The sequence below is a fragment of the Diadema antillarum genome, unplaced genomic scaffold (assembly GCF_040938485.1).
Source record: "Diadema antillarum isolate AM-2024a unplaced genomic scaffold, OU_Dant_1.0 seq00000889_RagTag, whole genome shotgun sequence".
NCBI lineage: Eukaryota > Metazoa > Echinodermata > Echinoidea > Diadematoida > Diadematidae > Diadema > Diadema antillarum.
Genome location: NW_027271753.1, coordinates 1,670,618 through 1,698,073, shown reverse-complemented (window position 1 = coordinate 1,698,073; position 27,456 = coordinate 1,670,618). Strand labels below are relative to the sequence as shown.

Below are 27,456 nucleotides of genomic sequence, written 5' to 3'. Positions count from 1 at the left end.
CCTTTGCCCCCCGTCTGCTTTTGCTATGTATGCGCTATATGCGATTCGATGCTGGTCGACACGATAGTACTGCAGGTCTATGCCTGCGAGTATGGAACGATGTATGGCTAAACTACGTCACTACTAATACTCGATCTCGCCGATGAATGAGAATTGGATTTCAGCACAGAGCTCACTAAACAGTATCAGTCCTAAATCTGTTAGAATCTAATTCAAATCTGTTTGAAATATGTTTTTCAATTAGATATAAAATCTTAAGGATCAAAATTTTGAAAGAAATAAAAATTCCTGCCATTATTGGTTATAATCTGTACATAAAGAAAATATAATTTAAATTGGCATAAACGGGGATTCCCCAGGACCCACAGTACCGTTTGGCTGGCTCTCGTTGCGCAGTGAAGGGTTACAATATAAGGAAAGATGGTTCATGCTGTACACGTACAGTGTAAAAAAAAAAAAAAAAAAAAAAAAAAAAAAAAAAAAAGGATGCAAGTGTTACGCTTTCTATATGCTTATCTGATTCGAACGTCATGTCTCCAGCTAGAATATCTTTTGTTATATATATATATATATATATATATATATATATATATATATATATATATATATATGTATATATATATATATATATATATATATATATATATATATACACATCGACATTGAAACATATCTTGGTATTTAACTGGCTTTTCATACCTTCGTGTAAACTTATATTTCTTTCGTCATGAAGACTGTAAACAAATCTTGCCATTCTGTTTGATTAATTGTGCCAATGTACTGACAAAAGACACCATTATTCCCTTCAATCACATTGATACCTTTTGTTTAAAGGAAACCAAAACCCAAAGAGAAATGTGGATTGAGTGAAAGCAGCAACATTACTAAAACGCATCAGTGAAGTTTTAGGAAAATCGGACAATCGATGCAACGCTTTGGTGTTGGAACCACTGGATAAGGAGACTACTTGAATTTATAAAAAACGCTTTCATTTTTCTTGAGTAATGGAAGAGCACTTGAATAACCGCTTTCAGAAAGCAGGGGGAATAATTACTACCCTTAACATATTATGTCAGTATCAAGTTGATGGAATGTGTAATTTTCGTGAAAACTGAATTTCTGTGGAATTCTCTTTATATTTTCTTTATGTTGCTGTCCACACATGACGTCATGGATTCTAGTAGTCTCCTTATCCCGTGATAACAACACCAAAACTTTAAAAATTAATAACTTTTGCATCGATTGTCCGATTTTCCTCAGACTTCATTGATGTGTTGTCGTTTTCTTTATTACTCCTCATTTCCAAGTCAACTAGGGTTGCTGAACACTCTGTTACCTTGATTGATAATATATTTTCTGATGTTTCTCCTCATCATGATTCTTGTCTTATACTTTCTGATATCTCTGATCACTATCCTATGATGGCTCATTATATAATATCAAGCGAAAATGCCAACATTGGGCCTTGCCCAATGAAAAGAAAAGTTACTCCTCTGAATATATCGCGTTCGCCTGAAAGTCTTGACAACGTAGACTTGTGACACATTTATATTATAGATTATGTAATTCTTCATATGATGCGTTCTGTAAAATATCATATGAATTATCTGATATGCATATCCCTATCCAAAAGTACGTTAAAAATACCCCCAAAAAAGTTCGAAGACTTCCTTGGATCTCAAAATCTTTATCACATTCTCTTTATATTAATAAAAAATATATAATATTATATACATTTTGTATTACAAATGCAAACTTAGAAGTACTGATCAATCCAAACTTAGGTTTACTTCTAAATAAAACATTCTAGTGAGAGTTATTTGTTCGGGGGGAAAACAGTGTTTTGTTACACGCTTGGAATTGTACAGACGATATGCAAACTACTTGGAAAACTCTGAAACAAGCCATGATTCTTTCAAATAACACACATGATTATACAAAGTTTGAATTTGATAATGTAATGTATGAAGATTCAGAAGCTATGGCTCATATTTTCGACATGTATTTTCTTCTATTGGCACCAACCCTCGACGAATATACCGCCTTCATATAATCACTAATTTGCTATTACATGTATTTAGGCCCGTCCAACCTAAACTCCATATTTTTCTTTCTCCTGTAGATAGATACGAAATTCTTGGTATCGTTTCAAATATGTCAAATAAGAAAAGTTCCAGATATGATGGTATTGATAATTTTATTCTTAAAAATATTGTTGAGTATATAGCTGATCCATTAGTTTATATTCTCAATTTATCTTTATCAAAAGGCTATGTGTCTGATGTAATGAAGATCGCAAATGTTAGACCTCTATAAATTAAATGGAATGAATATCTAACCGTTAACAGTTGCCAACTGAAAGGGCTACCCTGCTAAAAGAATAGACTTAATTGGTGCTCCTCCGAACAAAATGGGATTCTTTTACCTTAGGGATGCTACCTGCCACCTTTGGTTTAAAAAAAAAAAAACGGTCATAGCGTTTACAAGAAGAAGCTGAAAATGTGAAAATTCCGCCTCCTCCCCACCCCACCCCCCTTCTCCTCATCTGCCTAATAAATTTGAAATTATACATTCATAAATTTACTAACTAATACATCACTGTATAGACCATATCACTTCTGGTTCTAAAAAAAATAACAAAAAAAAAATCCCTTTAATTGGGGCCTTTGACCAAACCCATCCCCGCCCGTCCTCCCCCCCCCCCCCCCCCCCCCCCCAAATGGACTTGGTGCCCCTTCGAACACAATAGGATTCTCACACCCTGGGTATGCTAACTGCCACGGTGAAAATCTGTTCCAGATTTTTCAAGAAGATGCTGAAAATGTGAACATCCTGCCTCCTCCCCCTACCCCATATACATTGTACTTTGTGTCTTGCATATAATTTGTGGCTTGCATACAACTTCATACAGCCTTGCACGTATTATGTGCTTTGCATAATATTTTGTGTCTTGCATACATGCACAAATATTTCATTTTGTGCCTTTCTGTAGATCTTTTGCAGTGCTGTTGATCGTTTGTTGACGATGGTTACAACAGTTTTTCAAACCTAAATGAATATCAAGTAGAAGTAACGTAAAACAAAGCAACACCGACAACTCCAAGTACACTTTCAAATTATCAAACAGATCCCCACACACTCAATATTTTCCAAACAACGCTTCCAAAGTTAACACAATGCACATCACATGAGTAAGATTTCGGAGGTCAAACAGAAAGTTTATTGCTTGTAACATTTATCACTGAAAATGTTCACTGTATACTCTTAAATAGCTGATATTCGTGTGTATTGGAGTACAGTATTTTTATATCTTTAAAGGGGAAATCCAGTCAAAAAATAAGTTAGTCTGATAAAAACTACACATACATGTAGTAAAATCTTACGAGTTCACCAGTAACAAGAGACCTGGGGGTCACGCGCTCATCCGAGTATCGCAAGTTCACCTTCCATGCATTCTTGTAGACTCTTACCTGAGAACATGGGTAACTTGGGGTGGGGGTAAGTTTGAGAGCTGGAGGTATGGTGACCATTTGCATATTCCATCACACTGGTAAAAATACCTGCCAAGTACACAGCACTTTATAGAATGTTGGACTATGCAATTTGGCCAAAACAAAAAAAGACTTAAAGCTCTATCACTTCTGATTCTAGAGAAGAATATCATTGAATATTCCTTAATTTAGGAGGTTTGGGCCCCTTGGGGCCCCTAAGGAAAGCATGGTGCCCATTCAAACATGTTGAGATCCTATACCCCTAGGAATGCTATTTGCCAAGTTTGGTGAAAATCTATCATGTTGTTTTCAGCAACCAAAAAAAAAATGAAAACTCAAATGTTCACTTTAGGTCCACATTTGTCGGAGTCGGGGGGGGGGGGGCAGCCCTGGATCTGCAATGAACAAACTTGGAACTACAGTCATCAATGTACAAACTCACAGTGACTTTGCTTTATCACTTCTGGTTCTAGAGAAGAATTGAAAATATTCCTTAATGTGGGGGGGGGGGGGGCATTAGGCCCCCAGCGGCCTTTCAAGAAGAATATGAACATGTACAATTTAAGTCCCCAATTGGACCCATCCCATCCCACTCCCCTGGGTCCCAAGGGGGGCCCCACTGATTCCGCCATGAACAAACTTCAAATTATATTATATATTCATCAATGTACTAATTCATAGCATTAACTTAGCTCTATCACTTCTGGTTCTAGAGAAGATTTTATAAGATTCCTTAATTTTAGGGGGGCCCCCAGGTGGGGCATGGCGCCCATTTGAACAAATTGAGATCCTATCCCCCTAGGGATATTACCTGCCAAGTTTGATGAAAATCGGTCATGGGGTTCTCAAGAAGAAGATGAAAATGTAAAAAGTTTACGCACGACGCACGACGGACGCCGGACGAAGAGTGATGGCAATAGCTTACTTGAGCCTTCGGCTCAGGTGAGCTAAAAAATTGACTGAAATCGGATGAAAAATAAGAAAGTTATGACATTTTGAACTTTTGCTAATTTCTGCAAAACAGTTCTTTACAGTGAATATGAATATGCAAATGAGTGAGCTTACCATGTCATACCTTCACAATTTTCCATTGATCGCGTACAACAAAAAATGACGAAAATTCAATGTTTCTGTCATTGAAGTCTGAAACATGATGTTATTCATGGTTGAATAACATCAGAATAGTGATCAGTTAGATATGAATGAAATTATGGAAATTTCAAATTTTATGTACAAACTATATGGTAAATTGTGAGTGGATGACATGCTAAATTTTTCATTTGCATAATCGTGTTGATTGTTCAAGAACTGTTTCCCAAAAAAATAGCGAAACTTCAAAATATCATAACTTCCTTATTTTTCATCCGATTTCAATCAAAATTATACTGTTGAACTCGTAATATTTTACTCTTTCTTATCACACTAACTTATATTTGGACTGGATGTCCACTTTAAAGTTTTCCTCGTCTTTGCGTCTATTTCAACCTCTTTCGCGTATTCCGGAGGAATGAAGTATCATTTTACTCTCACAGGGAAAGAAAGATGGCATACATTGTACATCTTTCTGTCAAATATTAATCATGAATAAGAAAAAACGTAATCGAACATGAAAAATAGGACTCAGTCAGTGTGACTAGAAAAATTTTAATACAAATGTACTTTATATTTCATATACTTTATACAGTCATGACACTTACACTTTTAACGGTAGTAAACATGACCAACGGCCTGTTCCATAGCGAACATGAACGCACGTGGTACCGTACATACGATATAGGTGCCCACATCGCATACTAATATCATATAAAAGAGAGCTATTTATTTCCAACAAAATCATACCACTTTCTCACAACCGACTTATGAAATATGTTTCATCTACTTACTATGTATACCGCAACCATACAACCATACAACCCTATACAAAGACTGGTTTCATTGCCACGGCGAGTTATGCCTTAACTCATATCGATTTGTATGGCAACTTGCAAGTCATAAAGTATGCTGAGCAGGTGCAATGGATGAAGGTATACGCAATTAAAGAGGAATATTCCACAATAAGGCCTCGGGCCTAATACTTGGAATGCAATCGAACAAACTGCGAAAAATAACACATTTTGATTTTATTATGTATTTCTTACATCTATTCAATTATAATTTGCATAAGAGAGAGAGAGAGAGAGAGAGAGAGAGAGAGAGAGAGAGAAAGAGAGCAATATACTTTCTACCATCGCTCTTCCAGTAGCCAAAGATCCTTATCTATCTTTATTAGATCACTTTGATGTAGTTAATTAGTCAACCATTGATTCATTTTCACTGCTTTGTCATTCACATCCTTCAAACTCGAATATCTTACAATTTATCACATCATCCGCGATATCACTAGCCTTTTAACGGAGGTTGTCCACATGTTGTCGCCTCTCACAAACCACCAAAATGTCAAAAAGAAATTAACATTCAGGTATCATCGTGTAGCAGCATGTACTGTTATCAAATTATACAACTATAATGAAGCAAGTACACACTTCATGTTGGTGTAGGGTGGTGGAATGAACACTTTTTGAAAGATATCATATAACGATAAATCATGAAAAAGCTGTAATGACTGTGCCACATGTTAAATTTTATGGTTCTCTTTCTTTCGTTTACGACAGAGTATTTGACCTACAAATAAACACTAAAACGCGTACAAGTCATCACGCACACATTAACATAACTGTACCTTTACAAATAGTTAAATATGTAGATTATACAAGTTCGGCCTATTATAGTCCGTGACATGATATATTCATCTTTGTACAGGCAAACACTTATGTTATATGAGAAAAATTCCCATGCATGATCATTGTACAATTTTCAGTCCATAAGCTTCAATATGAAGAAAATGACATCATCATGTACAGTATTTACATCTTTTTCTTTTTTTCGTTTCCTGTATACAGTAACCACATGAATTCATTTTCATTGGCAAATACAAAAATACAATAATGTGCATGAATAGTAAATGATATTGGCTTAACATTGAGAGCGTACGAGCGAGTAGTACGAAACAACATCAGCACCAAAGAGATTATACCACAAGAGGGCGTAGTCCAGTGGGGAGGCAGCCGCGCGAGGGAGCTGCCATTTCGCATTGTGGGAGCCGCCATTGCACGGATCCTGTACAGTTATTAATTAGTAGATGGCAGCGCACTGTTTAATGCGCTCGACTTGAATATTCGGCGCAGTGACCTTGCGTTGTTTTATTGTGACGTCACAATGGTCATGTTTAAGCGTCATAATGGTGCTGATGTTGTTTGATTTTATGGCGTGAGTGGGAATGTACGCGAAACAAACGTCATAATGCTCAAGTACTGTCTAGTCTACACCCAAGTTCCCACTGTTTATTTTGCGAACAACTAAAAGGTCTGGACTCTCCCAAATGGTTCAAATGATATGATATCATCGTAGAAACCAATATTTAAACAATTAACCACATTGTGATTCTGAAAATGAAAATGTGTAATGAAGAATAACATATCATTCCAGATATGATATGAGAAGATATGACTTGAACGTAGACTTAGATCCAGTGCCAGGAGCTGAGTGTGCGCTCCCTCTTCAATTTTGGACGCACTATTTGTACGCACGCGTATGGCGACTACTTACTCTATAGGTATAATCTCTTTGATCAGCACGAATCATATCACGTGACAACCAAGCAGCTCTAATCCCACAATGGATTACAAGATGCTGAAATATTCACCATTATCTAACATTAAGAGAAATCATCTCATACAACCGGCAGCCTGTATATACAAATGACCGAGACGTATAGCAGGGCCTGCGTATAGCAAGTAGAAGAAAGGAGTTACTCATTATTTCTATTTGATTGGGTTAGGACATGACTGCCATCACGCTAAAAGTCACGTGACATGACATACAAAAATGGCGCACTTGTCTTTCTGCCTTCACTACACTATCCACGGAATTGATTACGTTATTTTTTTTATCCGAGTTATTTTCTTCAGGGCTGTAAGAGGGATTCTATATGACGTTACAGAATGCTATATTTGTTCCCTCTTTACATGTTCCACACACAGGGAATAAGAGTGAGAGAGAGAGAAAAACAACTCCACGAAATTCTCTTACAAGAAAAACTGCGGCAACTTTTGTGGAAATGGTCAGTGACAGAAACACGAACAAGAAACAAATCTTTACAAGAAGATACTGCCTTATAATCTAATATTCCAATTATGGAGAATATTATCGCCGATTACTTTTTCTCCTCAATGTTCACTTACAATCAACTTAATCAGTCAGCGATTTTACACAATTCGCGTGAAATTTCCGTACTGCTGGATTATAGGAATATTGATCAACAATTACATAAATACTATAGGCCTATGAGCACACACAGGCGACTTTTTTTCCTTGCTGTGGACATATCGGCAAAGTTGTTTTCTCGACCCTTATCAGCACGACGCCGTGGTGATTTGGAATTTTGAATCATCATGTGATGTTCAGTTTTATACAGATGCAGACACAGGCTCAGTTCAGCTGAACACGCTCACTCAATCTTAACATTATATTACGTCACTCAATTCGAAGTACTCAAATAATGCTGGTACATATATAGCTCTTGCACAGAATTCTGTTCCACGTACAAACCTACATTGTACAAACCGCCTCTTTTACACGGAGCTAAAATCAAGCAATAGTCGCCCATTGACTTGAACGCGTATCGTCACTAAATTGCAATGTTGTTGTCAATTATTGTCAATATGACAATGATAACTAAAAGACATCGTTAGAAATACAAATAATGTAGTTGCTAAGAAATCATCGCCAAAATATACCTCATTTTTTTTTTTCTTTTCAGCACACAGCTCATAACGAATCAAACCTTGATCCAGTTAAACAATTGTGACACGTATCATTATTTCGTGAAGACTAAAAGACAAACAAACAAAAACAAAACAAAACACAACAAAAACTCACGAATTCCACAACTTTTCTATACTTTGTCTGTCTTTAATTTCCAAGACATCCTAAAAGCAGGCAGCCGAGTTTGCCTTATAGCGGATCCATCTCATGGTACGGCCAGTGACCAGCGCTTTAAACTCGAGACTATAATCTCACCTAAGAGATTAATCTCTTTGAATCTCACTGAGATGATAGAATACCAGGAAAGTATTGAATTAAAAGACAACCCACTGCTTTTGAAACACATGTATATACAAACTTAATAATCATCACTACATTTTCTCGCACAAATCTCAAATCAGAGGCCCGACAGTCACTCTTTTGCTACACAACACACATTTTAGGAAGGCAGTACCATCACCATGGGTCTCACTCCCCCCCCCCCCCCTCTCTCTCTCTCTCTCTCTCTCTCTCTCTAAAATAGGGAGATAACTGATCTAGGAGAGGACGACAGTCTTGTGTTTATCTCACATCATTAAAACATGACAGGTAAAAAAAAACAACTTCAAGAGGTATTCTGTAAATTTCTGCTTCATTGGAGGGATAAGCGTGTATACTTCGTCGACACGCACAACAATCAAATCACTTCATATAGACTATCTCGGTCGGTCAATACTTTGGTCAATGCAGTGGGCATTGGTCAAGACAAAGCAGTACGGTATTCCATACCTCCTCCGACACAAAAACGCTTCAATTATGTGCAACGATCTGGACTGAGCAATCTTCCATTCAAATACTTATGGGCGATGTGCCCTCTATCGAACGCAAACGCGTACACTAAATGAAAACATTACACGCAACACTCACCACAAAACAGCATCGTCAAACACGCTCCTCTGATCTGTCACAAACTTTGAGCTATCACATGACACACACACATTGTAATGTGACTCTACAATCTCAGAGACGGAATGAAATCTTGCGGCTGACGTTCTGGAGGATAGATATAGAAAGAGCATGGTTTTTTACTTGCAATAAATACCCGAATCAGTATGATCAAGATGAGCTGACACAATACACAGCGAGTGAACGTCAGTCAATACGTTGAGTTTTGGTTTGATAAAATCTCATTCATCACAAATTTTAGGCACGGTCTGATTAGCAGCAGAAAAAGGCGATAGCCTTCATGTAAATGAAAACGTTTGGTTCAGAAGTTTTTCTAACTCCACGTTGTACGGCTCGTAAAAACGTTTCAACTTCCCAATTGTGTTGTCGCTGACCGGCGAGTGGGGGCGTCCTTTCGCTGCCTTCATACATGCATACACAGGCTGTGAAAGACAGAAAAACCCCTTTTCCGCGCTGAAGAGAAAATGCTCCGGCGTGAAATACGGATCGACCCCAAGGAATTTTTCCACTTGAGTTATTACTCTGACCGGGTCGCTGATCAGCAGGTCACCATCCAGGAACAGGAACTGCTTTGATGGGAAGTATTGCAACCACTTCCGCACATACTTGACGTAAATACCCGTGTCAATGATGGCGCTGCTTGTATCGATTTCGCCACTATCGGTAAAGACCGACTCTTCGAAAGTATCTCCGATATTATCGTAATTGGGATATTTGCTAAAGAACATAGCTTCCTCTGCTTTCACTTTTCTGCGCATTTCTGCTTGTTTCGGCGTCAGTGTAGGCTTCAAAGCGTCGCTGTCTAGACTCCTCTTCTGTTTTTCAGTCGTGTAACGTTTAAAGATAATGTGAGTGTAGTCCGACACTGCTCGTATCACTGGGTCCCGAAAAATGACGATCAACTTGACATTAGACGCTAAATCTTTGCGGATACGCGCCTGGACGCCAGGGTAGACAAAGTACCTTGGAGTCTTCTCCACAATAAGCTGATTGGGCAAGGCGTAGGGCATCTGCTCTATAAACCAGTCAAAACCCATGAATCGCTTGTTGTCATAATAGTGGGCTTCGAAGTCAGCAGCGGCGATCTGAGGATGGAATGCAATGAAGTCCTTGAGCGTGGACGTACCACACTTCTTCGTGCCGATAATCAGAGCGTCAGGCGTACGTTTTGTGCAGCCCCGATCCAGGCGCGTTCGTGGTTTGTGGTTGGCGTTGTGGAAGGTTTTGCTGAGGGAGTAGCAGCCGTGATCGTGCTTGACGGGGCGAACGTCTTCTTTGCTCTGGCTGGTGACACCGATCATGCGCAGATCACTCGTCATCATGAGACACGTGACCGTCCCAAGAAACACCAGAATGCCAATTATGAACTGTTTCCGATTATGCCACATTCTACTTGGCGTCCAAGCAACTATTACAAGCACCAGCGCGAAAAAGGGAAAACAAAAGTGATTAAGATTGCAGATCTTTCTAAACAGGCCGAAAGATAATTGTGAAGGAGTCAAAAAATTGGTGTCTCTCAGCAACTGGGCAATGTCAGAAGTTTTCGCTCCTCACGTCTCTCGCTTTCTTCTTATGACCAGACCCACATAGTTATGGCAACGGTCTCACGCGGTTATCAAAACTTTCACGAGGGAGTCGTCTCAATGTTTAACAGTTTTGTCGTTTTTTGCTTGTTTAATTAAGTGATCGACCTATGAATACTTCACTGTCGTCACAGCTGGCAATCTTTCACAGCCTCCATTCATCTCATTGTGTTACGTCGAAGCACGGAGGTCGAAGCCATTGCGGTACCAGCGACAGAAGCAATCTGTTCGATCTCTGAAATACTCCCTATGCTCACGCCATAGCGCGAACTGGAACCCTGCAAGAGACAAGAAAGAAACAAGGCAACGTTAAAGGAATAGTATATTATTGGTGGAGATGAGGACTGGGCTTTTAAATTTTTGTGAGATACTAAGAACCACTAATAAAACAAGAGACCCGCGGGTCTAGCGCTCACCTGAGTAACGCAAGTTCATCTTCCACGCAGTCACTAATCTAAATTATTCACAGCTCTACCAAAATTTGACCAGGCATTCTCAAGTAGAAGATGAAAATGTACAATAAGGGCCCAATTTTTTAAAGATTCCTTAATTCGGGAGGATTGAAGCCCTTTGGGCCCTCTGAGTGGCGTATGGTGCCCATTTTGATAAACTGAGATCCTGACCCCCTAGGGATGCTACATGTTGTACCTGCCAAGTTTGATGAAAATCCATCATGAGGTTTTCAGGAAGAAGATGAAAATGTACAATTCAGGCCCCCATTTGGACCTTCCCAACCAACCCCCACCCCCCCCCCCCCCTGCCCCCAAGAGGGGCGCCCCTGGATCTCCTATGAACAAACTTGAAACTACAGTCATTAATGTACTCACTCATAGTATTATCTCAGCTCTATAACTTTTGATTCTAGAGAAGATTTTTCAAGATTCCTTCATTTGGGGGGTTTGGCCCCCCCCCCCCCACCTGGGGGCCCCCTGGGTGGGGCATGGTGCCCATTTTAACAAATTGAGTTCCTAACCCCCTAGGCATGCTACCTGCCAAGTTTGGTGAAAATGGGTCATGGGGTTCTCAAGAAGAAGATGAAAATGTACAATTTAGGCCCCATTAGAACCCCTCCCCACCCCCCTCCCCTGGGTCCCAAGGGGGGGCACCCCTGATTCTGCCATGAACAAACTTGAAACTACAGTCATCAATGTACTTACTCAGAGTATTAACTTAGCTCTATCACTTCTGGTTCTAGAGAAGAAGATTTTTACAGATTCCTTAATTTTGGGGGGTTTGCCCCCCCCCCCCCCGGGGCCCCCTGGGTGGGGCATGGTGCCCATTTTAACAAATTGAGTTCCTAACCCCCTAGGGACGCTACCTCCCAAGTTTGATGAAAATCGGTCTTGGGGTTTTCAAGAAGAAGATGAAAATGTAAAAAGTTTACGCACGACGGACGACGCACGACGCACGACGGACGCCGGACGAAGGGCGATCGCAATAGCTCACTTGAGCCTTTGGCTCAGGTGAGCTAATAAATACAGAGCATGCCATTCTAAGAGGAATTCAAAGTTCATCAGACGAAACTCGGTTTGCAATAGCACAGACATCAAAAACAAAGTAAAACATAGTGATCTTAATAAAAGATGGGTCCAAATTTTATTAGAATTGCTCTTATTTTGGATATTTCAGCAATTTCAAAGCCAATTTTCATCAAATAAACGTTGAATCCCTCTTGAAATTACATGCTCTTTCATATTCTATAAGATGTTTCTCATTATCTCACCAAAATATGTTAGAAACCTGAGTTAGGTCTCAACCAAAACTATACCATCCCTTAAAGATGATAATACGATGAATAACAAAAGACCCGGGGGTCTCGCGATCGCCTGAATATCGCAAGTCCACCTTCCAAGCATTCTCGCAGAAAAAGTATTAACTTAGCTCTATCACTTCTGATACTAGAGAAGATTTTTAAAGATCCCATAATTGGGGTGGGGTTGAGTATAACTTGAGACCCTATCCCCCTAGGGATGCTACCTGCCAAGTTTGGTAAAAATCCGTCATGGCGTTTTCAAGAATATAAGAATGTACAATTTATACCCGAATATGGACCCCCGCTCCAAGGGAAGGAGAGGGGGGGGGGGGGCACCCTTGGATCTGCCATGAACAAACTTGAAAACTACATTCATCAATGCACTTGTCCTTAGGGGGAGCATGCTGCCCATTTGAACAAATTGAGGTCCTATCCCCCAAGCGTTGATATCTGCCAAGTTTGGTGAAAATTCCTTCAAGAAGAAAATGAAAATGTACAATTTAGGCCCCAATTTGAACCCCCCCCCCTTCCGCTCCGAGGGGGTCAGCCCTGGATCCGCTATGTACAACCTTGAAACTATTATCATCAATGAACTGACTCATAGTATCAACTGAACTAAACTCTATCACTTCTGGTTCTAGAGAAGAATATTTTTTAAGATTCCTTAATTTTGGGGTGCTTGGACCTCCTTGGGGTCCCAAGGTGGGGTACGGTGCCCATTTGAACAATTGCGATCCTATCGCCCTAGACATGCTACCTGCCAGGTTTGCTGAAAATCCGTCATGGGGTTTTTGAGAAGATGAAAATGTAAAAAGTTTAAACCCCTGTCAGTGTCACACTTTGCCAGATAGGCCCACAGTAAAAGAAACGGCCGAGATTTTGCTCATCTGTTGTTCAAATCGTCAATGCGGTGGACAAAGTGTAAATTTTCCTTTTCAGAGGAGCGTACATACACTGTCTAGCGGCCGCCCAAAACGCATCTTGAGCGATAGTTTACAGGACAGTGGAACGCGCGTAAATGCATAAGAAACGAATAAGAATCGCATGCCCACAGGATAGAACGCATGAACAAATGGGTGACGCAAGAGACGTATATCGAACGTCAGAGAACCGTGCGTACGCGTTTGATGTGCTGTACATAGCCGTTCCATCCGTTCCATTTCTTGCAACAACGGACTCTACAGGAGGCCTAGCGGATGGAAACGCGTGGAAAACGACATAGTACAGTACAGCTATAGGAGAAAATGTACAACTGTCGGACAAGGGTCAGATCGCGCTATCCGTTGTTGGCGAGAAAAAACTCTGTGCATGCACAGAGTTTTCTGGCCGCGCTGACGGAAATCAGCGGAAGATAAACATCCGTCCAAAGAATAAAAGGGACATGAAACGCATTTTAACGGATATCAACGAATGCCAAAAAATTGACATTCGTTTTTAATGCGTTTGCCATATCCGGCAAAGTGTGACAGGGGCATTACCTACGACGCACGACGGACGAAGAACGATCGCATAAGCACATTTGAGCCCTTGACAGGTTTAATCGCAAATATGTCAGACTGATAACTCATTTTGCATTGAAACTCTGTACATCCACATTACGTCATGTGTGCTCGTAGTTCCTCCATACTCGCCAGGATGTCGCTTTTGGGAAAGAGGACACACTCCCTCTACGTTACACACGACACAACACAGGCATCTCGAATAACTACAGTACATGCATTTCATTGCATGTAGATTAAGGGGGAAATTATGTAACTGTTCGAGATAACTTTCGAGATCCATTAGCGGGAAATAAAAACATCCTCGACCTATTAGCACCACAGTTATCGGTATTTATCTGGAAAGACAAAGTTAAACGATCTTTCCATTACACACCTGTCATTATACATCAATGTAGAGTCTACAGAGAATGCACAATGTATACCGAAAAGTAGTCGACGGTTTTCACTTCTTCAATGGTCATATTTATCACGTGTCGCAACGTTTAAAGGGGGAAAATAGTCCAAATATAAGTTAGTCTGATAAAAGAGTAAAATCGTATGAGTTCAAGGATAAAAATTTGACTGAAATCGGATGAAAAATAAGGACGTTACGACATTTTGAAGTTTTGCTAATTTCTGAAAAACAGTTCTTATACAGTGGATATGAATATGCAAATAAGTGGGCTAACCATGTCATACATACCCTCACAATTTTCCATTGATCGCCTGCAAAAAAAAAAATGACGAAAATTCAATGTTTCTGTCATTGAAGTCTGAAACATGATGTATCCCTGGTTGAATACCTTCAGAATAGTGATCAGTTAGATATACGAGGATTAGAGCCTCCGGCGTTACAGCGTTTGATGAAAAACTGGAAATTTCAAAATCTTATGTCTATGGACAAATTATATAATGGCACGTTGTGAGGGAATGACATGCTCACTTTGCCATTTGCATATTCATATTGACTGTTCAAGAACTGTTTCCTGAAAAATAAGAGAAAATTACAAATGTCATAATTTCCTTATTTTTCACCCGATTTCGATCAAAATTGTACCGTTGAACTTGTAATATTTTACTCTTCCTTATCAGACAAACGTATATTTGGACTAGATTGACCATTTAACAAGTCGCAGCAGACGACCAGGCTTAGTATTTGATCGAACGCATCATCTATTACGGAAGAAGACATCACAGGAGGGTGTAGCGCAGCCATTGAGGTTGCGGGTATGCCCCATTTTAGGATGTAATGATATTATGCAGGCCAACAATCATGATAAGTGTTATAATGTACTTTGTTTGCGGGATTATCATGTATCATGGATATTGTGTGGGGTGGCGATCTCTAACAAACGTTCCTTATGTCGCCCTCCTCGAAAACAGATATAGAATCAGATTACTAAGTGATAAGTTCAAGCCCTAGCAATTCATAAACATCACGGCCTCTAATAGACCAGTTCGTAATTCCACTTTGCGCATGAGCAGAAAAAGGTCACTTGTACCAACAGGCATTTTGGTTTATTAATTTACTTAGATAAGCATGTGTGATGTGATGACTACTCATGTGATCCTTATCTAAATAGTGCTTGCCAGCACATCCACCTGACAGCAAGCCTGATATTTGGCAATATCAAAAGAAAAGGTTGTTATTGCATTCAATACAAAACAATAGACGGCTGCTAAAGTGTCAACTGACGGACTATTCTGGTCATCTGGTCTAAACTCAAGTTCATACTTTGTTTGAACACGAATTCCATAAAATGTTACGTCGGGCAAGCTTATGCATTATACCGCTTTGAAAACGAGTTAAGTGCCTAACCATCTGAGTAAAAAGAAAGGTCATTTGTACCAAGGTGTACATGAGCTAATTACGAACTGGCTTACTTCAGTTGAATAAATTACATACAAAAATATTTCGCGACAAGCTCCATCAAGCATTTTGAACATGGTGTGGATTGTGTCTCCTGTGATTGGAACCCCTTACCCCGTCGGTGTATGCACGTGTGTGTTGTTTATGTGTGTGCAAATAGTGAGGTGGGAAGACTTCCCCCTCCCTGGTGCAAATACTGGATGCTCTTTAATAGTAGCTTTTCACAGTCAAACCACTGCCATGTTTCATCAGACCACAAAATTGGTGCAAGCGATATGATAATGATAATCACCATTAGTATCATTATTAATATTGACCACTAAGTCTAAATGTTTGAAGGCTCCATAAAATGTTTTCATGACAAAGCTCGATTGCGAGAATGATCGTAAATCGTGATTGTGAAATTTAATTCGCAACAGTTTCTTTTTTTCCAGTCTTCTGCCACGGCGATTGCCCAAACTGCACTGCAATCACAGTCGTGGACCCCGGACTGCAGACATGTTTTCTTTCAGGTCAATGGATTTCACATAAATCCTATAAAAGTCATTGGCCTGACATTGCCATCCGTCACGTAAGGCTTTGCTAGAAGAAAAGAAACAGAAGGCTCAGAAGCCCTGCAGAACTAAACAAAACGTCCTTCGGGTGTCGAACGCGAGCTACTGTCAACTAAAAGCTTTTAAAGGGTGTGTACAGTTCTGGTTGAGGTGAGCATTTAGCTTTTAACGTTTTGCGATATATTCAGAAACCACTCTATAAGATGTCAAAGAGAATGCAATTCTAAGGGGTATCAAAAGTTTATTTGGAGAAAATCGGTTTTGAAATGGCTGAGATATCCAAAAACAAGGTGAAACAAAGAGATCCTAATAAAAGACGTGGCCTGTCGCCTTTTATTATTAGCACATTTTGGATATCTCAGCAATTTCAAAACCAATTCTCATCAAATAAACGTTGATTCCTTCTTAAAATTACATGCTCTTTCATATTTCATAAGAGGTTTCTCATTATCTCACTTAGGAATGTTCAAAACATGAATCCCCACCTCAACCAGTACTGTACAGTCCCTTTAACGTCAAGCCAGGGGGTGGAGGCAGCAAGGCTCATCATGACGACGTTTATAAACACGATGCAGTCAGAACAGGGAGGTGGATCTCTCTTCCACCTCCCTGGTCAAAAGACCATCTCCCGTCGGAAACTGATAAAACCAAGGAGGTACCTCTCTCGTACCTCCTTGATGAAACCCTTTGGACAGGTATATGTACTGTGGTAAGTTCCATGACAATATGCTCCTGCGACAATGCTCCCATGAAATAATCTGCACGCTACAGTCAAACACAAATTCTACCCACCAACATAACCGTAACCCTAATCCTCATCCTCACATCAAACTAAACCTAAAACCTTATTCTTGGAGAAAATAAGACAGGAGCAATTGTCGCAGTAGTGACAGGTAAATGTACAGTGGTAAGTTCCATGGCGTTCTGCGACAATGCTCTCATGAAATAATCTGCACGCTAAGTCGTAAACCTGAATTCTACCCACAAAAACATAACTCTAACCCTATCCTCACATCAAACTAAACCTAAAACCCTATCACAACCCTAACCCTAAAGTTCAGGGAGAAAATAAGACCGGAGCAATTGTCGCAGGTGTGAATGTCGTGTCACCAATGTGGTAATGAAGAGCTCTGCGGCGTTTGTGGAAGTTTCCTTGTTATTCGAAAACAAAAATCGCTGTTCGGAAGAGACCATTAAATGTGACATTGAATGCACAGAGAGAGTCAGTGATCAAGAGCTGCAGGCCGATAATTTTGACTCCCGTTGCCGGGGGTCCTACCTTCTTTTTTTTTAATTGGATCATGATTTCACCAATTGTTTCGAAAAAAAAGACAATGAAGGCAAAGATTATTTCAGTTTCACAGGCAGCAGGTGGCTGGTTTGACTCTTGCTTCCGAATGCTGCACCTTCTTTTCCTCAAAATCGTTTCTCCACAGCTGAAAAACAAACACAGAAAAAAAAAACCGCTAAGTTTTATGGTGTCTTTCACTCGTCAACTCCTGCTGGGTTGGCGGCTTAGGAACTGGGTTTCGCCACCCTTAGAACAGAACCCATTCAAACGAGATCCATAAATATTCCATTTTTCGGATCATGCTCAAAATCAAACAGCTATAATAGAACAAGCTTCTATTCGTAGCGTACATCACCAAACAGCCTATGTCAGCCGTGTTGAAGGATGCTGTGGGCTTCGAAGAGAGCGTGGTAGCACTGGAGTGCTGTGGATATAACTCTTAGCTTGAAACAAGGTCCTCAGTTCGACTCCCAGCTAGTGCGTTCAACCTCGGACGAGAGGTCTTGCCCATAATTTCCATCTCGACCCAAATTTATATAATTATAAAAAGATACAGGATTTAACCACACCAATGTGTTTTGGGGACTGCCTGGGTTCACACGGCAGGCAGCCTTGTACCAAGGAGGTATACTTATCTCCTCTCCGACACCAGTCAGTAGGGCGCGTAGTGAGGGGGTGGAGACCCGAATGCAGCGGACTACAGTATTTACTCTTCGTCCCTAATAGTTGATGCTACTGGAGGTCAGAGATCTCAATGCACCGAAATAAATCTGCTGACGCTCTCCCATATAAGCATGCACTGAACCAGGGAGGTGGAAGAGAAACTCTTCCACCTCCCTGATTGAACCATGGAGTTACTGTTGTCGTAGCTCAATGATTAAACGATGAGGCCTACAGATCAAGGAAGGTTGTATGTCACGGCCTCGTTGCTGGTGATGTACCTTCCTGTAGTCCTCATATACTACGATTGTCTATAGCAGATGCACAATGTGTCGTCTATCCATGGTGTTACTATGCCATGGAGCTACACCATAGTAGCTCCATGTTTTTACCACTTTTGACATACATAAAATTAATAATGCGTGATCTAAGTGTATTTTACTACCCATACGAATGACAATAAATGCGCAAAATATTAGAGAAGGGAATTAGTTTTTCTGTTTTACAGAGTGCTAATTATTCCACTCGGGAGCATAAAGTCAGTAACGCATGGCAGAGCATGCATCGTTCGCTCCATTGCAAGGGTGGCGCCACCCTTTCCCGAAACTGATTAAAAATGGCCATACGAATAATTTCGTGATAAGTTAGCCCCAAACGTGGTTAAAACTAAAAGTTAACCAAGAGCCGAAGCAAATACCATGCCTATACAAAATTCACATAATGATGCCCGGTCCACACTAAAAAGCTATACTTCATATATTTTTTGCTTGCCAAAGATTTTGTCGTCCCTCACGAAGCCCGAATGAATCCATCGGTGATCAGGAAGTTTATACGATCAAAACCGAATTTGAAAACTTCCTTTATCGTGTGTCCGTCTGTGCTTAATTTCGGGACTTCGAAGCCTGCATCAATGAAATTTATCAATCGCATCGATTTCCCGTCCTAGAATGCATGTTTATAGCATTAGGAATATGTACAGTGTAGTATCATACACATTAACACACTAGCATCTTATTTTCATTGTTCGCCTATCCACATACACATTTTTGCAACTGCCCCGCAAATCCAATTATAGTTTCATTAAAATGTGAGTAAAATGTGTTATAATATTTCCATCTGAAGATCTGACAAAATACACTTGTATAGTTTCATCACACCTATCTTGTCTCAATTCATTTACCTTTGCCTTTTCTACTACAGCAAAACCATGTCAGTAATTTTCATTATTCATATCATATCCGTCTGGCTCTAAATCATTTTGCTTATTTTACCATTGAGTCATCCACTCCCTTGATTGGTATTGTCCCTGCTGTTCTACACGCTATGTCATGGAATGCTGCCAATATGAGAATTCAGATCAGTACCACAAACAGAAACGTGAGCTATCAGAGTTAGAATGTCAATACACTTAAAGGTTCTCTGAAATACATATGCACGTTGATTTGTGTTGATTTATGATACCCTCAACATCACTTTTGCGGTGAAATGAATATCTAGAAACATTCCATATGTTTTTAACTAATTTTTCTTCTATTTTTCCTCAGATTACTTGGATACGCCCACAAAAAATCCTTCCAAACCAATATTCCTGTTGTGACCTCATCTGTCAATCATTGCTAAAGTCCTGGTATATGTTTAACAAAAGGCATTGGAATGCACCTTCCCCTCGACTCAGCATAACTTGCATGTTTCTTTGATATTAATGTGACTAACAAAAGATATGGCAAGGGAACATGCAAGTTATGGTGAGTCGAGGGAAAGGTGCATTCCATAGCGTCTTTAAAAGTTAAACATACCAGTACTTTAGCAATGAATGACAGATGAGGTCACAACAGGAATATTGGTTTGGAAGGATTTTTTTGTGTGTGGGAGTAACCAAGTAATCTGAAGAAAAATAGAAGAAAAATTAGTCAGAATATATGGAATGTTTCTAGATATTCGTTTCACCGCAAAAGTGATGTTGAGGGTATCATAAATCAACACAAATCAACATGCATTTGTATTTCAGAAAACCTTTAACGTAGAATTCTCCCTCCCTCTCTAAGCTGGCACAGCCTGGTAAACGCATCAGACAATCGAGTGTTGCTTTGCGCTTGACCTACGACATGAACACGTGTTCAAAAGAATTCTATGCTGGCAAAGAAACAAGAGACCATTATCATTATACCAAGTGGTCGAGAGAGACAGCTGTCCACGGTTGGCTGCTGGTCATTCATTCGGCGTAAAAGTTCGTCATTACAGCGTGGAGAAAACGCAAACAGACATTTTGGTATAAAACCAGAAGTAAAAATTTTACCGGATAGCATGCTTCCTGAAAACACGCTTCCTGAAAACACGGGTACATTGTATCTGTCGCAATCGCTATATACATTAAGTCTATAATAAGATGGGAATTCGTATTTATGTCGTCTAACAAGTCCTCCGTTCACCTCACGTGGTTTACCTACACACAAATGTTTACAAAATGTCCCATTCTGACATTAGTATCAAATTAGTTCCGAAATGATAGATGAATTTCGATCATTTCATCGTGCAAACTAATGAGGAAGCTCTAACATTAAGTGAGACACCACTCGCAAAGGTATGACATATATTACTGGCTCGTGAAAACTTATTGAACGTCAAATTACATAAATACATTTGTAGATCTCCTATTCTTCGCCTGGTTTTGGTAACTCTATTCTTTCGCCTAATTTGCTGACTTCATTTTCATATTTCAGAGGGACCGTGGTGGAAGTTTTTAGACTTAACTTAGAGCAAACGCTATCTTGTTTTTAGTTTATAGTACGTCGATCTTCATTGCGCTAAAAGAGAGCAGTGACGGTAAGCGTTTACAGAGTAATTTATTAATACTGCACATAAATAACACTTAAAATCTTGGAAATGTTTTATAAATTTCATTAAATCAACCAAAAGCAGTGTACCCTACTTTCCCTTGAAAAGTTTTCCTATTCTTTTCTTCTTCTTCTTCTTTTATCTTGAGGACTCAGAACACGGGGACACATGGAAAAGGGGCGTTTGATTGAGAAATGGTGAGTGACAGGCAAAGTTGGGTTACTCGAATGAAAGACAGAGTAAAAGTCAGATAGAATCTAGGCTAATCGCTTTATCGAGTGTAGACTTCCTTCCGCGTATGCTTAGCCTTCTGCAGTAGACCGTAGGCAGTAAATCGCATTGCTGTCTACATATTATCCACTTGAATTGCATGGCATACATCCGGCTATATAGGGACCCGGATGCGTATTACCTGTGTATGGAACCCCGCTAATGTCTTTCGCGCTACCTGCAGCGCATGTAATCAGAAACGACTTTCGATTATACAGGTGCATGAAATATGGAGCAAACTGCATACAGACCCCAACCTCATTTTTTTTTCATTTCTCTTCCTTCTCTTCTTTCTGTAGCTCCTTCTTTCTCTCCTCCTCCTCGACACTGTATTCTCTTCTTCTTTAGTCATTGGTTCTGTTCCTCGTCTTCTTTCACCCATTTTCTGAGTCTTTCTAATTCTCTTACCCTCAATAATAAAACACAATCGTCATATAACCGTCATCTTACACTAAATACATTGATCCAATAGCAGTACTACATTCAATGACTCATGGCATCATACAAAAGTTGGAAATATACGAAACATTTCTGGGTCTTGTGACCAATTGTGCAATATAAACAAAGCTAGAGTTTCGAATATGGATTCATTGAAAAGGAAAACCACTTTTCCCTCTCTCAAAGTCACTTTCACAATGATGCATACTTGGCTAGAATGTCCAGTAAATTTTCATAACTTGTCTTCCACTTTTTTTCTGCTCGTCGAAGCGATAGAGTACACTTGGAATTAAATGCCCCAATACCGTTACGACAACGTGGAGCAAGTCTACTGGACTTTAATGTGGATATTTAGTGACTCATCTTAGGAATTGACTCGTTTCCAGATGTTTGTTTTCAACAACTAGTATCTGAGTCATGCTCGTCAATCATATTATGTCGCCTTAGATATTGAAGTAAGAAATACTCTGTAGCCAATGCGAAGCATAACGACTATACGTCGTTACTCTACTACTCTAGGGCCTACATTCGTGATTGACATTCTCATTGGCATCATAATAATGTGTATTATTGTCATTATTACAATATCATCATCAGCAGCAGCACCACCACCACCCCTTTCATTACTTTCAGTATATTCAATATTAGCATATCACTAGTTGTCACAATGATAGGCCTACAATGTAAATACTAAAGTACTTGGAGTAAGACTAGCATTTACCTTTGCTATTTACGATTATTGGCGATTGGCCAGGCTCAATTCCATGAAAAAAAAAAAGTTTCCGTGTAATCGCAACGAATTTTGGCACAATCGTCATGTCAGGTGATGGATTCACCATTCCCATCACCATCACCATAAAATAAAATACATTGTATAGCTCTACTCCAAAACATGATGTCATGTGCTGCTCGATCTCATATACTGACGACAGGACTATTGAAGCTATTCTAAAGAGCCAGGAACTCATAAAATAGATAAAAAATGACTGATGAAAAGAAAAAGAACACGAATTCGCTTTGCAATATATGCTTCGACATTATTATTTGCCTTCTGATCACAAATTCAGTTGAAAACTATTCGCATCTGAAAAACACAATTTATCTCAATCTTGAAGGAACAGATAAAGTATTAGTCCACCTTGTTAGGTGAGAGATTGCAAGAAGCCCCTCCAATCTTATAGGAAATACCCGTCTTAGATTTAAAACCAAGGAGATGTGTTGTAAAACTCCTACGATTTGGTAGCTGAGTTGGTATACACGGCAGACAGACACCAAGCAGCCTATATAGCGCAGATCAGGGCGAGGCTGTCGCTCAGAATAAAGATGGAAGTTTGACATCTACCAGAGCAGCAAAGAAGTCAGTGACCGCTAGTCTACGACTTCCTGACGCCCCTTTTCCCTCCTATTTGCATTCGAAATGCAGAAATAGACAATATCAGTGCAGAAAGGTGGGAAGCCTGCGAGACGCATACACAACTCTTCATGAGCACCCACAGCACCATAAATGGGACTAGGGAGGTAAATGATGATGTGTTGAGTAGACGTTCTGGGTCAAATACTTCCGGTTAGGTTAGCCTTCCGTTATGATTATGAGGGCATGGGCAAAATTAACGACTTTTGTAGTTGTTGTTGTTGTTATCCCGGCTGTCCTAACCGTCTTTTCCATACCTAGGCCTTTAACCTCTCGCTCTAAATTTTATCTGTTATACTGAACTTTATTCCAGTGAAGATCCCAACTAACATTCATTGATTTGTTTCATGATGTCAGCGCACAGTCTAATGGAACGGGTAAGCAAGGAGGTTTATTATATGCATGACAGCCAATATGAATAGGCCCTACCACCTCAACACATAAACACACACACAAAAAAAAACCCACTCACAATCATAATTACAGAATTCTACTTTTACTTCACAACCGTACGAAGGATGACATAACTATGTCACTGACAGGTTGTCTCATGAATATACTTCCGACAATCCAGACTTGATCAGCAAAATAATCCTCTCACACTGTACACACATATACGTCAATTTCGAGTTGGTGGTAATCGTGAAGGGTTAGGCAGCTCTCGTTTCATTTACAATAACATAGTCCAACGCGAATTGGATGCATACATCGGATCATAGGCCATCAAATACTATCGAGTGTTACCACTTGCAATGAGTCACGGAATCTAAACCTTACATGATTTCAACCCTTTACCCTTTAAAAAATACAGAGCAAAAAGACGAACAACACCGAAAAGAGTAGGCCTACCAAATTTCGCAAATCCATTCAGATTACCGATTTTCACCGGCTGCTATTGCACAGCCGAATTTATAATTCTCACACCGTGCTACGACGACGTCAGAGTTCTCGGCACACTGGTGATTGGGGTCACGCCGACCCCGAAAACATATCTGTTCTGCCGTGCTTCCATCACGCCTATTTCCGAACTCCCAATTTACCTTGAACCACAGCCATGTGCTACAATCTTTGCCAACTTGCAAATTGGAGGTCACAGAGAACAAGGATCAGTAGCAGCAGTTTTGGCTCCGTCGCAGTTTGCACCGCCATATGTGCCGAAATCGTTTCCTTTTCCCCCCCGGCAGTTTACTCATCCCAAAAATGGCAACGCAGAAGACCCGTTCACATTGTCCCTTGCTTCTACACTACATGGATCTACCCCGCCTGCACCACGTATTGATACGTACGTGAACATTGACATTTCAAATTCGGGAGCATGCCCCCTTGCATTGTACATGATTATTTGTCACTTTCGGCACACTGTTTACGGCTTATTAACGTGTATGCCCAATGGATGTTAATGCCGATGGATATTAGAAGTTTGAGATCGGGAGAAAAAAAGTTGTTAAAGGGGTCGTAGAGTTTTGGTAAACATTTTTTGGTGAGATAACGAGAAACGTCTCATGAAATATGAAAGAGCATGTAATTCCAAGAGGAATTCAATGTTTATTTGATGAAAATTGGTTTTGAAGTGGCCGAGATATCCAAAATAGGATGACTGGCGATCCTAATAAAGGGTGGGACCCAACTTTTATTACGATCGCTTTGTTTTACTTTATTTGTCGATGTCTCATTCATTCCAAACCGATGTTCATCAAATTACCTTTGAATTCCTCTTAGAATGGTATGATCTGTACTATTTCATAAGTGGTTTCTTGGTGTCTTGCAAAAAGGTAAAAGCCCAATCCTAATCTCCACCAATCATATTCCTTTAAGGTCTTAATGACATCATAATCATCTTTATCAAAGCCATGAGTAGAAGTTGCTTTTATGAGGCATGCAGCAAGATGGCTCAGTCGGCAATCTGTATGACTCTACACAGTAATATCTCTGGAGTTAGTCCCAAGAAGACCATCATGTCAGTCAAGCCCAATTTTTAGGTTACCTACTCCGTGCCTACTCACATCAAGGGTGAACTGCAGCTGAGCTCTCCGTGTATACCTTCTTGCCATAACATTCTACCCCTCGCTGTCCCCCAAAAGGACGCACCAAGGACAAGATACAATTTCGCTTCAATTTTCACAAGGAGCTTCAAGGGATAGTACAGTATTGGTGGAGATGAAAATTGGGCTTTTACATTTTTTCGAGATACCAATAAAACACTTATGATATAGTACAGAGCATACCATTTAAGAGGAATTCAAAGTTTATTTGATGAAAATCGGGTTTGGAATGACTGAAACATCCAAAAACAAAGTAAAACAAAGCGATCGTAATAAAGTGTGGGTCCCACACTTATTGGAATTGCTCTTTTTTGGACATCTCAGCCATATCAAAACCAATTTTCATCAAATAAACGTTGGATTCCTCATAGAACAGAGCTGCCAACTTTTGTAAAAGCCTTTCAGTACTTTGATGGCTGAAAATCAGTAATTTGCACCTTTTTTGAGTGAAAATCAGTAATCCTTAACAGTGTTATAGAATTTATCACAGACAATGATTTCTAAAATCAGTAATTTGCTTGTAACCTTCAGTATTCTTGTCCAATTTCAGTAGAAATTACTGAAAATCAGTACTAGTTGGCAGCTCTGATAGAATTACATGCTCTTTCATATTTCATAAGAGGTTTCTCATCATCTCACCCAAAAATGTTAGAAATTTTAAATTAGGTCTCAACCAAAACTGTACAATCCCTTTCACTGTTTGAACTCCATGCTTTTCGCGAGCAGCCATGGCAGGTTTACATTTGGACAAAGGCTGAACTCTCTAATCCCTTATGGTAAGCCTCTCAAAGATGACTAAAAAGAGCTCAGCGATCAGTATTGAGCAACCAGGCGCATTGTGTATTTCGAGAATTTTATTATCATTACCAAATTCAGCAACATTGCAATTACCAATGTTGCGATCAATACTGTTTCTCACTTTTCTAGCTGCTTTATAGATTACACTACACGTAGGCACCTATAATCTTCCTGGTCATAACGCTATTTGCATTTATTTTCAAACACTTGAGAAAAGAAATCTTACAGTTGAAAACGCCATCTCATGGAGGGAACACCTCAGCACAACTTCCAATCTGCGATGTAACGTATAAGGATTATTACACGACGAAGGGAGAGAAATCAAATTAGCATTTTTATTTTGGAACACGCAGTAAACAATGTTCTTGCAAATCTAGGGGATACTAACTTACTAATAAAGCTTTTTTATATGAGACTTGACACTAAGCAGGCGTTTTGCTTAATTTGTAAGGTTGAAACCGTGTAAAAACGGGGAAATCCCAAAGTAGGTGTGCAACTCCCATCCAACACCAAACCCAACCATCATCCCACACACACAATCCCTTTCCCTGAATCTCTACCATGTGGTTACACGGCGGATGAGCTCAATTTCATAACATGCGTGTCATCTGACAAATATGGCACGAACTAGACTTCGGTTCTCGAGGCTGCCAATTATTTTGTACCATTATGTCTAAAAATTCGATTTGGTCATAATTCAATCAAAATCGACAGTTGTTGAATCAATGAATGCTGCATACGACGAGATACATGGCTTCCGTCGTCCTCATCCACTGTACTAAAATTTGCGATCAAAATACACTAGTACAAGCTTGAAGAAGGAGACCAGGGAGGTGGGAAAATGTCATGCCGTACCATACTAAGGGTCCAGTGCGGGAACCCGGTGGCATAGTGGACGATATACTACAAAACGGAGGACCCGAGTTCCAATCCCGCCCAGTGCTTACGTCCTTCGATAAGATGTTTTAACTACCATGCATGTTCCTCTTGAACGACAATGCGGATAAAGAAGGCCGTATCACTATACTGTGCAGACAATGCAACTTTGCACCCTCAGACCAGAAAGGTGCTTAGTTGCACCTTTAGAGGTGCTCCCATTGTGACACTGATTTGAAAGACCTGTGCTTCAGTTACACCTTTATTAAATGCATCTTTAGAGGTGCTCCCATTG

At 39.9% G+C, this 27,456-nt stretch overlaps 1 protein-coding gene across 1 annotated transcript in view; it reads right to left on the bottom strand.

Annotated features, from left to right (window-relative positions):
• Window positions 1–9,577: 9,577 nt before the first annotated feature.
• The window catches only part of LOC139740875 (heparan sulfate glucosamine 3-O-sulfotransferase 5-like), a 39,152-nt gene continuing 21,273 nt past the window's right edge, over window positions 9,578–27,456 (bottom strand). The window contains exon 2 of the mRNA XM_071651460.1: window positions 9,578–11,160. Coding sequence (XP_071507561.1) covers window positions 9,578–10,687 — 1,110 coding nt within the window. The 5' untranslated portion in view covers window positions 10,688–11,160. The remainder of the gene's footprint in view (window positions 11,161–27,456) is intronic.